This window comes from Macrobrachium rosenbergii, chromosome 56 (assembly GCF_040412425.1).
Source record: "Macrobrachium rosenbergii isolate ZJJX-2024 chromosome 56, ASM4041242v1, whole genome shotgun sequence".
In the NCBI taxonomy this organism is placed as follows: domain Eukaryota; kingdom Metazoa; phylum Arthropoda; class Malacostraca; order Decapoda; family Palaemonidae; genus Macrobrachium; species Macrobrachium rosenbergii.
Window position 1 is genome coordinate 65,262,889 of NC_089796.1, and position 15,192 is coordinate 65,278,080.

The following is a 15,192-nucleotide window of genomic DNA, read 5'->3' on the forward strand; positions in this document are numbered from 1 at the left end:
CGCTATCTTTGATAGTTAAGGCTCAGGTGCCCGAGTTTCCTCCTCCTCCTTGCCCTAGGCCCTTTACTTCAGCAGGAGTTTCTCATTTCGGACGGAATCCAGTTAGACCTTTTAGATCTAAGGAGACATTTTGATGCTCCTCCAGAGGATCTGGTAAGTCATTTAACCCTTTAACGCCGAGCCTCTATTTACAAAAGTGTCTGCTGTATGCCGGCGGGGTTCGGGAGTTAGCGCCGAAGCGGAAAGAAAGTTTTTAAAAAATCACAGCAAGCTTAGTTTTTAAGATTAAGAGTTCATTTTTGGCTCCTTTTCTTCTCATTGCCTGAAGTTTAGTATGCAACCATCAGAAATGGAAAAAAATATCATTATCATATATAAATATTGGAATGTATGACAGTGCAAAAAAATATTTCATATATAATTGTATTCAAATCGTGCTGTAAGCAAAACGGTTAAAGCTAATGAGCAATTTTTTTTGTTGTATTGTACACTAAATTGCGATGGTTTTGGTATATAACAAATTGTAAAACAATCAAAGCAACACAGAGAAAATATTATCACAAAATGATGCACGAATTCGTAACGCGCGGACGTAAAAAAAAATTATTTCAAAATTTCACCATAAATCGAAATATTGTGCTAGAGACTTCCCGTTTGTTGCAAAATGAAGGTAAGTGATTGAATATTACTATAATATAAGAGTTTTAGCTTACAATTGCATTTTTTTACCATTTCGGTCGAGTCAAAGTTGACCAAAGGTTGAAATTTCGGCTCATCGCGATTTATATGAAAATATTTCAAAACTGATAAAAGCTACAACCATGAGTAATTTTTTGTTGTATTCTACATGAAATTGCACACATTTTCATATATAAAACTTTATGTAACAGCTAATATAAAACGGTGCAAAAATTACAACAAAGTGACTAAAGAAATTCTGAGATTTTCAGCAGAGTTAGCGCGCGCGGAGGTAAGGAAAAAGTTTTTTTCAAAAATTCACCATAAATCAAAATATTGTGCTAGAGACTTCCCGTTTGTTGCAAAATGAAGGTAAGTGATTGAATATTACTATAATATAAGAGTTTTAGCTTACAATTGCATTTTTTTACCATTTCGGTTCAGTCAAAGTTGACCGAAGGTTGAAATTTTGGCACTTACCGTGATTTATATGAAAATATTTCAAAACTGATAAAAGCTACAACCATGAATTATTTTTTTGTTGTATTCTACATAAAATTGCACACATTTTCATATATAAAACTTTATGTAACGGCTAATATAGAATGGTGCAAAAATTACAACAAAGTGGCTAAAGAATTTCTGAGATTTTCAGCAGAGTTAGAGTGCGCGGACGTAAGGAAAAAGTTTTTAAAAAATTCACCATAAATTGAAATATTGTGCTAGAGACTTCTCATTTGTTGCAAAATGAAGGTAAATGATTGAATATTACTAAAATATAAGAGTTTTAGCTTACAATTGCATTTTAAACCATTTAGTCGAGTCAAAGTTTGACCGAAGGTTGAAATTTTGGCTCATCGTGATTTATATGAAAATATGTCAAAATTGATAAAAGCTACAACCATGAGTTCTTTTTTGTTGTATTTTACATGAAATTGCGCACATTTTCATATATTGTATAAAACTTTATGTAACAGCTAATAGAAAACTGTGCAAAAATTACAACAGTGACTAAAGAATTTCTGAGATTCTAAGAGCCTGACGCCGTCTCTTCCAAACACGTGTGTGTTCGTTGTCCATCGGAGTAGCAAGACGTTTGGCGTCTTCACAAACGGAAACATGCACAGTTTGATACAGAAGATTCGGTGGAACATTATGAGTACATGATTAGAATGCTTGCATGGCAATGCAAGTAGTGGTGATTGTTCATACATCAAGGCAACAATGGTTAGGGAGAAACAGACGGAAATATTGTATGGTCGAAATCGCATTCTTTTAGAGAAAGAAAACGAGATGCTCTTGTTGTCTTGTCCACTCCGATGGACGACGAACACACAAACACACACGTGTTTGGAAGAGACGGCGTCAGGCTCTTACAAGATTTTCAGCAGAGTTAGTGCGGACGTAAGGAAAAAGTTTTTTTCAAAAATTCACCATAAATCGAAATATTGTGCTAGAGACTTCTCGTTTGTTGCAAAATGAAGGTAAATGATTGAATATTACTAGAATGTAAGAGTTTTAGCTTACAATTGTATTTTTTTACCATTTCGGTCGAGTCAAATTTGACTGAAGGTTGAAATTGTGGCACTTATCGTGATTTATATGAAAATGTCAAAATTGATAAAACCTAGAACTATGAGTTATTTTTTGTTGTATTCTACATGAAATTGCGCACATTTTCATATATAAAACTTTATGTAACGGCTAATATAAAACAGTGCAAAAATTACGACAAAGTGACTAAAGAAATTCTGAGATTTTCAGCAGAGTTAGCGCGGACGTAAGGAAAAAGTTTTTTCAAAAATTCACCATAAATCGAAATATTGTGCTAGAGACTTCTTGTTTGTTGCAAAATGAAGGTAGATGATTGAATATTACCAGAATGTAAGAGTTTTAGCATACAATTGCATTTTTCGACCATTTCGGTCGAGTCAAAGTTGACCGAAGGTTGAAATTTTGGCACTTATCTTGATTTATATGAAAATGTCAGAATTGATAAAATCTACAACCATGAGTTATTTTTTGTTGTATTCTACATGAAATTGCGCACATTTTCATATATAAAACTTTATGTAACAGCTAATAGAAAACGGTGCAGAAATTACGACAAAGTGAGTAAAGAATTTCTGAGATTTTCAGCAGTTAGCTGATGCTTTCTTTTGGGATATGAAAGAAATTCGCGCATGCGCAGCTAGGTCACTCTTGTAAACAAAACAACAGCGTGATCCGTGAACTCCCAGCATCCCTTAAGGCGCATGATTTAAAATTTTTCGCAAACGAGGCCTATAAGTATTTTTCCGCGAATATTTAAAAAAAAATTTTGTAGTCGATGTGTTTTACGTCCATTTGGGACCCAACAGACAACTTTTGTCGACGTAAAATACGTCCAGTGTGCGTTAAAGCGTTAAGTGACCTGTTGAGCCATCGAAATGAAGTTTCCAGCCTTCAGTTGCCAGTAGGAGGAAGGTTTTCCCATTACTGGAAAGTATGGAAGGATCTGAGCGCTGATCCCTTGGTTGTGCAGGTGCTAAGGGAGGGTTACTCGATTCCATTTGTAAGCCCTCCATTGTCAGATTCTCCAGTAACTCTCTTCGTATCTCCACAATCAGGGGAAGCACAAAATCCTTCAGTTGAAGATCATGAAACTCCTGGAGAAAGCGGCAATAGAAGAAATTGTAGAGCTAGGCCATGGCTTATTTGTAGTCCCCAAAGCCACAGGGATGGAGACCTGTTCTGGACGTTTCCAGATAACAGTCGGGCCCCCGTATTTGCAGGGCTTAGGGACCACAACCACCCACAAATACCAAAAATCCACAATGTATTGGAACCCTCCTCTAAAAATGCTTGTATGTAATTGCCTATTTCAAGCCAATCAGCATCGAGGAAAGCTGGTACTCTGCTAAGTGATTGGCTCTTTCCAACCCTTCCAACCAACAGCTGTTGTCATGGAGAGAGAGAGAGAGAGAGAGAGAGAGAGAGAATACTTATGCACATTAAATATTTAATATACTAGTGAGTGTACATACACAAAGGTAAATGAAGATTACTTCACAAAACTAGGTTATACAGTATCAGTAAACATTAAACTAAAGTCAATAATAAAAAAAGAGTGGGGAAACTATTCACAAAGCATCGGAGCTACAAGCCAATCAGCAACTAGCAAAGCTGGTATCCTGCTTGTGATTGGCTCTTCTAACCCTCCCAGCCAATATTGTGTCGTGCTACAAGACAATCAACATTGAGGTAACGTACCCTGCTGTGTGATTTGCTACTTCTAACCCTTCCAGCCAATAGCTCCCACCTATCTATCTATCTATTCTATTTATCTCTCACATTCTACGAGTATCTCTTTGCCTAGGTACTAACCCCCTTCACAGTCAAGTGTGTCAATATGTCAAGATGATTGACAGTTAGGCCTTCATCCCTCCCGAGGAGAAGATCCGTGGAAGTAATTATTGAGCTCAAATCTTACCCAACTTACTATAACTTCCTTAATGATTGGTTTTTTGCTGTGTTTACATTAATACTATTATTTGAAAATTAGCATTTATTTATCATAAAAACAAACACACATACATGTTATATATGCATAAAAATTCTCTCTCTTATCTCAGTGAGAGAGAGATAAAGACAAAAATACAACTCACACACTAGTGACAGTGCATACCAAAGCATTGAGCTACAAGCTGTATCATTGGCTACTTCCAACCCCTTCAGCCAATAGCATGTTGTCATGGAGAGACACAGAGAGAGAGAGAGAGAGAGGGGTGAATATAATTTTTTTTATACAGTACTTATTATGATGATAATAGATTGATGTTGAGGGATTTTCCTTTAACATTTGATTGAGGTTTTTTTTTACATTAATGTTAATATTTGAAAATTAGTAAATCAATTATTTATTATACAAAAAAAGATATTTGTTACATATGCTTAAAAATTCTCTCTCTTATCTCATTGAGAGAGAGAGAGAGAACAGAGAACAAAAATACAACTCATACACTATTGACAGTACATACACAAAGCATCGAGCTACAAGCTGGGTGATTGGCTACGTCCAACCTCTTCAGCCAATAGTGTGTCATCATAGAGAGAGTGAGAGTGAGGGTGAACATGGTTTTTTTTATTCAGCACATATTACGATTATAATATAATAGACCAATATTGAGGGATTTTACTTTAACATCTGATTGATATTTTGCTGTGTTTAGTATTTGAAAATTAGTAAATAATTTATCATAAAAATGTATTTAGCCATGAAAATATAGTAATTAGTGAATATTGCTCTAGGAAAAAAGTGGCAAATTAGTGAATTTTCCTGCGATATTGTGGAGATACATTTCACATTAAAAACTGCGAATGTTGAACCGTGATCTAGCAGGGGTCCAATGTAAATGCCTTTGTAAGGCTGACGAAGTTCTCCATGGGGTCAGTGAGCTCAGTTCTAGTCTCCAGTAGGGGAATGAACTGGATGGCACCGATAGATATGCAGGATGCATATTTTCACATTCCCATCAAGATGCGGTGAAGTACCTGAGGATCGGTTTTGGGAACAAAATTTTACAGTTCAGGGCAATATGTTTTGGCCTAAGCCCGGCTCCATAAGTTTTCACAAGGGTTTTGGCTCCTTTGGGAAGGTTGGCCCATTTTTTGGGCATAAAGATGATTGTGTACCTGGATGACTGGCTGATTCTGGCTCCCACATCAGAGGGCATTCTGAGGGCAAGAGAAATGATTTTGAGTCTAGCTCAGTTGTTGGGGGTACAGTAGTCATAAATTTCTCAAAGTCAACCCTGCTTCCTTCACAAGAGATTACTTATCTCAGGATGGAGATCAACACTGTGAATCAAGGTTTTCCTTACAATGAAACATGTAAATTTTTTTGCTGTGAACTCTCAAAGAATTTCGAAGCTTCAGGCCTGTTCCTGTGAAGAAGTGGCTGCCCCTGTTAGGGCACGTGTCATCATTAGAGAAAGTTGTACCAGGGGGCAGGGCTAAGAATGAGGCCTCTGCAGTTTTTTCAGAGGCAACACTGTGATCGGAAGGTGCTCCCTGATTCTCATATGGTTGTAGTTTCCAGGGATCTGTAAGAAACTTTCCAGTGGTGGAAAGACAAACCTCGCCTTTGGCAACAAGTATCGCTGGACCTCAAGAACTCAGACCTGTTGTATACAGACATCAGACAAAGGCTGGGGAGTGATTGCAGGCGAAAAGCAGCTGTCAGGTCTGTGGACTCAAGAGGAGTAGCAGCTGCATATCAGTCTTTTGGAACTATTGGCAATCTGGAAAGGACTGCAGTAGCCGGAGGACCTGGTATGCAATTGAATGGTGGTGTTCTTTACGGACAACACCACATCACTGGTGTACCTGAAGCACCAAGGGGGGACAAAGTCCGAGTCTCTCTTTCAGTTGACAGTTGGTGGCTACAGCTAAGAGGGTGAGCGAAATACAAGCATTGTCTTTTAGGTAGGTTTTGCTAAGGACAAGGCAGTTCTTTCCTTTCTGCTTTTGTTTAGGGCAAAAAATTATTTTAGGGCTAAGCCCTTGCCTAGAACAGTATCCCTAACCAGTTCGGAATCTTTAATACCCAATAAGATAGATCCCCTTGTGAGGGCTTTAAGAATTTATCTGAATCGCACTAAGGACATAAGAGCTAATGTAAAAAATCTCTTTCTTAGTATCCAGAAGCCGGACCTTCCAGTGAGTAAGAATGCAATGTCCTTTTTCATTACATCCTTGGTGAAGGACTCTCATGCAAAATTGGACCCTGGTGTATTATCTACCTTGAAGGTAAAGACACATGACATTCAAGCAGGGGCTACATCTTTGAATTTTTGGAAAAACTTATCCTTAGAGAAAGTTATTGAGGCCTCCCAGTGGTGGCGAATTCTGTTTTTGCAATGAATTATATTTGCGATGTAGAAATTCAATACGATTTTTGCAGAGCATTAGCTCCTCTCGTTTGTGCAGGGGATATTATGTCTTGAGTCGATCGGCATCTTTTCTGTCTGCAGTTTTTAGCTACATTTGTGTTTTGTTGGGAAGCTTGGAGGTACTCATTGTTGAGTATAGGAAGTTTACCTTCATGTCTGTAGGTACTAATTGCATAACCATTGTTGGCTCTGCTGGGTTTTGGCACAGTAACCCTACCCTCCATGTTGTTGAAGGGGCCATCCTCCAAAAAGACCTCAGGCATCTTCATGACGAGGTTCTTGTACCTAAGTGATAATCCTCTCAAGGCGGCAGTAATAGCTAATGGATTGGTTTCACTAGGCAAGCAAACACTTATTTGTACATAGTTGTATTTTATTAAGTAGCCTTTAAAGGGCCAGCTAATTTTCACTTTGCCCACCTCGTTAAGTGTATGAATCAGCTATATAATGGAGAGGTAAGGTTCATTTCAAAAATATAAATACTTAATTTAAGATTTATTTTTTAAATACTTACCTCTCCATTATATCAGTTGCCCTCCTTACCACCCCACATTCAAAGTGGACAGAAGTAGACTGACTGGCTAGGGGTGTTTGTACCTATCATTCCCCTGGGAGGGGGGTGAGGGAAGTAGATGGATAGAAGCAGATATACAAAGGAAACCGAGTGTTCTCATTTTTTGTTTCGATCTTTCGAACTACTGCTGGCGCGGAAGTAAAAGCTATGTAATGGAGAGGTAGGTATTTGAAAGATAGGTCTTAAATTAAGTATTCATATTTACTCTCAATTTCCCTTGCAGCATTTAATGATCTCATAGGTCCCAGTGCCTGGCCTTTGGCCTAACTTTCATGTTCGAGTTCTCTTGTTCGTTTCATGCTTGAACTCTCCTATATATTCCCTATATTATTCTTATTTCTTGTTTCTCCCTGCTTCGCCTAGATTTATTCACCTAATAAAACAAATCATGTACATGTCCTGTTTCAGGTTCTTGATCTCTCATGGAGCAACTGTGGCAGGTGTTTGATGGCTGTTTCCAAAGATGGGACGCTAGCCTTCATTAATTTTTCTATGAATGAAATTGGACATCCTTTGTCAGAGGACGAAACAGTAAGTTGATGCAGCTGTAATGGATTTTTATGGAAAGACTCAGTTTTAGTATATGTATAATGGTCTTGATGACAAGTATGTGTTTTTGAATCGGACATAGTAAATGGAAGTTACATAAATGAAAAAATAAGAAGTGCTGTTAAACAGAGATTGTATTTACAAACTGCAATCCGGCTGGGAATAATTTTAATTATGTTAGGTTTCAGTGAAAAAAATTGACTCAAAGCCAGGGAAATCTGTGTAGTATTGATGTGTCGCAGTTGGATCTCATGACAAGTCCATATCAATCTTGTTTACTTCAGTGAAGAAGACTTATTTTTATCCAAAACATTTTTGAAGACACTGTATCTGGATTTACTTACAGGGTCCGTTGTGGGTTAGCGCTATCAGTGCACCGCACGCTTGCACTGTAGGCACTGCTTAAGGGCCTTGGCAGCATCCCTTCGGCCCCTAGCTGCAACCCCTTTTGTTCCTTTTACTGTACCTCTGTTCATATTCTCTTTCTTCCATCATACTTTCCACCTTCTAACAATTGATTCATAGTGCAACTGTGAGGTTTTCATGCTGTTATCCCTTTCAAACCTTTTTACTGCCAATTTCTGTTTCAGCGTTGGTTGACCTAATAGATCCTAGTGCTTGTCCTTTGGCCTAAATTTGATTTTCCAATTAGAATTCCTCATAGGGCATAGTTTCTTTTGTCAGTTTTATATTATGGGATGATACACCTCATTCTAGAATCTAGTTAATATATAAGATAATGTTGGACAAAGATATTTTAAGTTTTATTTTTTGTTTGATATTTGTTGGTTAGTAATTCCCCTTGTTCAGTGAAACAAAATCTTAATTTTGTATTTTGTAGGTAAGTAAGAACTTCAAGAAAGGGTCTCCAGTCACTATATCTCTAATAAAACCCTATTCAGTACATAACCTTTGCTTTGTTATATTTGCTACTGCTGCTTTGAAAGTAACATAAAAAGAATGGTATTTTTAAAAAGAAATTGACTGTGCATGTTTGAGAATATTTATAAAAAGAAATTGACTGTGCATGTTTGAGCAATGCTGCTTTATGCTATATTTTCTCTTTCTCTCTCAAGAATAATCTACATATCAAATTGTACGGCAAATCTGCTGTCACATCTGCATCATCAGTGAATCCAGCTATAATAGAGAATGCTGAAATATTGAGGCTGAGGGAAGAGGAAAGCGAGAGAGCCAAGGCTGCAAGTAGTAGGTAGGTGATGGTCTATATATTTGTTCTGTTTCATCTTGATTTATAGTGATATACTTCATTCACAGTCTTCATTCAGTATTGTTGTCATGTGTGGAGAAGCTTCTCCTAAATTTTGCTTAGAGCTGTCTTTTTGTCAAAAAGAATGTGACAGTTGGCCAGTATATGAAATTTTTATAATAAGAGATTCCTTACAGTTAAAAATTTGGTGTCTAAGCAAATTGCAAACTATATTCATAGTCTTGATTAGCTGAAATTACAGCATTATATTCAATTTGAAAAAAGTCCACTTTTACTTTATTTTACCTTGAGAAATGTATTTTCAGGGAATTCAGCCAACGGCCCACCCCTGCCACACCGCTAAGAGCACCAATCAACAAACAAATTGAGACGAGAACGGCAGATGGAAAGAGACGAATCACGCCAATGTTTATACCCCCAACAGAAGGGTGAGTTATTGATTCTTGTTTGCTGTTTATCTCATCAAGTGAGTAAGATGGATATTGGTAGTATATGTACTGTTTCAGCAAAGTCCCCTTGTCGTGAGACTTTTAAAACAGACAGGTAGTATATACCAGAAAGAATCAGGATGAGTTATAGCTTTTGTTTCATTTCATAGTTTGACATATTTTTGTCTTATAAATAGTTTTTTTTTTCTTTTATGGTTATTTTTGTACTGTATATACTGTACTTTCAACAGAATTTTTGTAAATAATGCAAATACTGTTGTGGATGGCATTGTTGTTTATTGTTCTGTTAATTTTTACAATGTTACTGTTGGTATGAGCCTGTTTATTAATTTTGCTACTGATTTTATGTTGTTAATTTTAATTCTTTTGGGAGACATTGGCCTGAACCTTGGGTATGTTACTTATTACAGTAAGAAAAATTACAAAGCACTTTACTCAAATATTCTAGGTTTAAGGTCAGATTTTCTTGATCTCCAGAATTGTGCCCTTAACTACGATTTGATGTTTTTATCTAAGACTTGTAAGTAGTAACAAGCCAAAGGTTGAGTTTTTAATCCAGGGGTTTGATGGCCCTGATTTTATTTATCGTTGCAACATCCCACATACACGAGGTATGTATGGCTGTATGCATTAAGTCCGGACGGCCTATTTATCGTCAGAAAAATTTGGAGTGTAGTTGCCATGAAGTTCTTTATTTTAAAATTTTCAGCAAGTTCTACAGTGTTTACGTATTTGCTGTTTACCTCAATCCAAATACAGTATTGACGATTCTGTACATGACTGTCTTTGAAAAGATTAGTAGGGTCAGCCTGAGGAATCAGAAGCTTCATTCATTATTTGTGGAAACTAACGCAAAGCGCAGGGAGCGGTTAAATTCAGATTCCACTGATCAACATGGCCGGTCGGCCCTTGAGTTTGCTGTATCCTCCAATTTAGTCCAGCTAATTTAGGAACCTGGACGTATTTTTTATAATAGATTAGAGCTCATATTCACAGATGTTCCAGCTGTTGTCAAGTCCAAGGTCTGTGAATATATAGGCACTTCTGATCATGGTGCCATTGATTTGGACATGTCTGTCTATCAGTATGTTCCTAATGCCACCATTGGAAAAAAGGTCTAGCTGAAATCTAGAGCCAGTTGGAATCACATTATGGAAGCTTAATATTTCAGATGCTATACTAGACCCTGATCCCAAGAAGTAAAATGAAATGCTGATGGCTATTGTAATGAGGTATGTCCCTAGAAAAGTCATTAAATTTAGGGCAAATCACCAGGCATGGTTTGATGATACATGTAGACAAGCTTACTATGACAAACAGATCAAATTCAATGCAAGGAGATGAAAACATTCAAATGAAAATTACACTATTTTTGTTGAATCTCGCTGTGCTGCGAATAGAACTTACCATACAGCTGAAAGAAATTACAATAATTCCTTAAAGAGGAAACTTGAAGGAATTACTCAGCCTCAACTGTGGTGGATCAAATTGGGTCAGGCTCGCCTTTCATTCTACCACTAGCAATCAGCTGAGGATGTCCGTCTCCCTGATACTTGTTATCCTGAACCTATTCTTAGAAAATTAGCATTTCACTTTAGGGATGTTAAGAAAATTCTGCCTAGTCTTGATAGATGGGGTGAAGCTCCTGATTGATTCTTCCCTTTGTTTTTTTTTTTAAAGTTTCTAGTATGTTGTCTCCCAAAATTAGTAGATTGTATAGATTTTATGTCGATAAAGCATCTTTGCGGATGAGTGCAAACTTAGTAATACAGTGTCTGTTCCAAAGAATGGCACATCTGCAGACTGCAGTAACTACAGGCCAATCTCTATATCTCCCAGTGCTCGCCTAAGTTGCTAAAAAACTTATTTTTAAGCCACTACAGTGAAACCCCTGTATTCGACGGGGGATGCGTACTAACCCCGCGAATAGCTAAAATCTCACGAATACTTAAAACCCCTCTAAAAACACTTAGAACTGCCCATTTTGATAGTTTAAACACAAGAAAAACCCAGTAAAAATGCTTATACCTGAGTATTTTAATAGTTTTATCACAAAAAGTGCATTTATTCATGAAAATTATATGAAAATACTGCGAATGGGCAAATTATCCGCGAATAATGGCTAGATATGTTCCACAGAGAAACCCACGAATGCTTGAGTCCGCGAATCATGAGAAAGCGAATACGGGCATTTTACTGTATATAAGTATGTGGAATCTAAAGGATTGTTAGCTTATAGTCAATATGCATCATGAAAGCAGCTAGGTACCCTCGATGTTCTTTTAGACTTGATTTGATAAGGGTTTTGAGTGCAGAGTAATTCAAATAGATTTTAGTGCTGCTTTTTATTTAAGAAATCATAGGGCACTTATTTATAAACTTCAGAATCTTGGGGTGGATGGATATGTTTTAGGTTTAGGATTACTTCAAGATTTCCTTACAGGTAGGCAGCAGCAAGTTGCTGTTGATGGAATCTTTACAACCTGGACCACAGGGAGGTCTTTAGGTTGGGTGTAATTAAGGTGTCTGATAACTCTTTTTGGGAACTTTGATGGGTTTAGTTTTTGCCTCCAAAGCTGTTTGAGTCTTTAGTAAAAGCCTCCTCAAGCAATTGAACCCTCTCTTGGTAGCCCTAGGACCTGTGATATGATAAGAGAATTACAAGTGTCCTGGAATGCTGGCTTTTGCATTGAAGGTACTAGTCTTTTGGCCCTGACCAAGGTTGAGAGCAACAACACCCAAGGGGATAGCTGTCGTTTCACCATAAGTCTAACTTCTCTCACCTCTCTGAGAGAGGATGGGAAGGAATGGGGAGACCTTGTCGAAGACCATGACCTCCCTTTCCATCTTCAAGAATTAGTCTTCATCCTTGAGCTGAGAAGAGTATTGCAGAAGAGAACACTGAGGCTGTTGTACCAGGGAGTAGGCCTGATCCGTAGATCTACGGAGCTAGAAAATAATTCCAATCCTACAAGGAAAAAACCATGCACAATCAGAATTGATTGAATCCTGTTTCAGAAGCGTAGGTTGGTGTGGTTTTACGAAACCAACCTGCAGTCAAATGAACAGGAATCCGAAGAAATCCGTGCTGACGAACTATAACTTTCTTGGCTCAGGGAGTCGAAGGTTAATATTAGTGTAGGAACAATCAAGAGTCAATGTTCGAATGTGAACAATGAAACAGAGCTTTCTTCCTACCTGAAAAATACCGAAGTTTCTGGCTGAACACAATAAAAAGACCATCAGTTCTTGCAATGACAGCCGTATGGGTCTGATAGAATGAATTCATTCGTTCGGTTGAAGGCGTTATGAAAAGGACATTGGATACTGTGATCAAAATGACTGATGAAGGTCATAACTTATGTCAAAAATGTCTGGGAGAACAACCCATTCGTTTGAATTCACTGGCTGTCCGTTCGGTAAAGGGGACATTTACTGAAAACAGAGGCTGACTGCTGCCAGTGAATAAGACCCCGTTATCTTACGTTATGAAGGACGTAAAATTTGGCAGAACGATCCCATTCGCTTGTGTGTAGATGGTATGGTAACATCCGTTGGCCATTTACCAGATGATCAAGCTAAAACAAGAAAGTGATTAAAAGGATTTCACTTGCATGTGGGTAGATGCCTTTGTGGAAGTCCACAGTAGTTCTATCAAAGTTCTTTGTTCAACAAAATTGAACAAGACGGTGATCAGACATGAATCGGTGCTTCAACATGGCATGACTCTAGGCCATCCCATTCTCTTCCTAAACCTTCACATGAGTGAGGATGATGGTCCATTCCCAGACATTCCATCATGAGACAACTTCCACACCTCCCTGTGCGACGTGCTGTCCTGTCTGCAGCTGTGGGAACTCGATTTCTCCTAGGAGAGTAAGAACATGAGAGATGATGAGATGGTGAGGAGCGAGGCTGAATGTCCAACTGGATTGAACTAACTGCACCTACGTGTGTGTCGTCATGGATGCAGATGTGTGACAGGACACGTTCATGAGAGCTGGAGCGATAATCAGAGGGACTCCCAGAAGAGCATGAACAGGGAGGGGTTCTGGGATGATAGACTAAGGTCACAGACGTGCGAGCGATGCTGCGACAATGACCTAGTCTGGAAACACATTGTGGCCATGTAGAACCTCTCGTGTCCGTCATACAATAGTGGAACCCAGAAGGAAATGGCTGAACTTCCGAAACCTTACCTACACAGGATTCCTTAACAGGAGCATTGTCATCCTTCCTACTAACATGAGCGGGGGATGGGGAAGATGACACTGCCGTAGATTTTTTGATCACCAATCTTTGCTTGAAGTGGAAAACTGATGGACGAGCAGCGACTGGATGTGACACCCTCTCACCAGCGAGATGGCCACGAACTGGAGCAGGAGATCCACAGCCGTGATATGGTGAAGACAGAAAAGAAGAGAAGGAAGACAATGGAGAAGACGGAGATGGAGACTTGCAACGCTTCTTCACAACAGAGGTGAACTTCTCTCGAAAAACGATGTCGACTTTGTCAACCACTGCTCCATGAGACCATCAGAAGACGAATCCTAAATAAAAGTCACCACTGTGGTAGAGGGTCCAAAGCAGAGAAGTTCCGATACCAAAATTTCGGCCGATACCAATACTCATTGTAAAGCCAATACCGATATTTTTCAGTAAGCTCTTTCTGGATATTTCCATTACCTTTATCTATCAGATTTCTGCTCTTTTGCTGTGCAGATTGTTATCTACAATGTGGTATTGTTACTAGTATATGAATTATAAACATCAGCACAGTTAGTGTTTGGATGTTTAAAAGTTATCTCTATCAATTAGAAAATAACCATTTTAAAGTGGTGAATATGCTTCCTCAAGTTCATTGCTAATCGAGTTACTACTAAATTCCATAGGTTGGACTTAGTTATTTAGTGTATTCTGGTAGATAAATGTGTACTATATAGTATATATAGTACACATTTAGCTACCAGAATACACTAAATAACAGGAAGGTACCATATACAGTAAACCCCTCGTATTCGTGTTCTCATGGTTTTAGGACTCACGCATTCCAGCGTTTCTCTGTGGAACATATCTAGCCATCATTCGCGGAAAAATTCGCCCATTAAGCTGTATTTTCCACTGAAATATTCACTAATTACTGTATTTTCATATAATTTTCATGAATAAATGCACTTTTTATGATAAAACTATTAAAATACTCAGGTATAAGCATTTTACAGGGTTTTTCTTGGTTTAAGCTATCAAAATGGGCAGTTCTAAGTGTTTTTAGAGGGATGTTGAGCATTATGCAGTTTGACCTATTCACGGGGGTGTGTGGGACGCATCCCCCGTGAATACAGGGGGTTCACTGTACTGTTAATGCAAAACTATAGTCACTGTGACTATAATAGATTATGTAATTGCTTATTTTTTCAGCTTTGTTATGATTGAAGTTTTAAATTATTGCATTTTCTGATATGAATGAAGTTTTAAATTATTACATTTTCTGAAGTTAGATACAAAAGTATCGGCCCATTTTTTTTACTGACACCGAGTACCGATACCTAGAAAATTAGGTGATACCACCGATACCGATACTCTGGCATATCTCTAGTCCAAAGGTCTGCGACGGATATGCTGCCGAATGAGTGGGAGAGAAAGCCACCACTACAAAACGGGTTCCAAAGCTCTGAGAGTGATACACTGCCAATAGATCCGATTCTGAAACCGTTGGTCTGTGAAGAGGTGAACAGGTTAGCCACTGCAGCCACTGACTCAAAACGCTGGTCAGCACAC

At 38.2% G+C, this 15,192-nt stretch overlaps 1 protein-coding gene across 4 annotated transcripts in view; it reads left to right on the forward strand.

Moving 5' to 3' along the window:
• The window catches only part of Hira (histone cell cycle regulator-like protein), a 77,396-nt gene that overhangs the window by 10,691 nt on the left and 51,513 nt on the right, over positions 1 to 15,192 (forward strand). For all 4 annotated transcript variants that reach the window (XM_067099916.1, XM_067099918.1, XM_067099917.1 and 1 more), the window contains 3 exons: positions 7,594 to 7,716; positions 8,811 to 8,947; positions 9,271 to 9,393. In XM_067099916.1, coding sequence (XP_066956017.1) covers positions 7,594 to 7,716; positions 8,811 to 8,947; positions 9,271 to 9,393 — 383 coding nt within the window. The remainder of the gene's footprint in view (positions 1 to 7,593; positions 7,717 to 8,810; positions 8,948 to 9,270; positions 9,394 to 15,192) is intronic.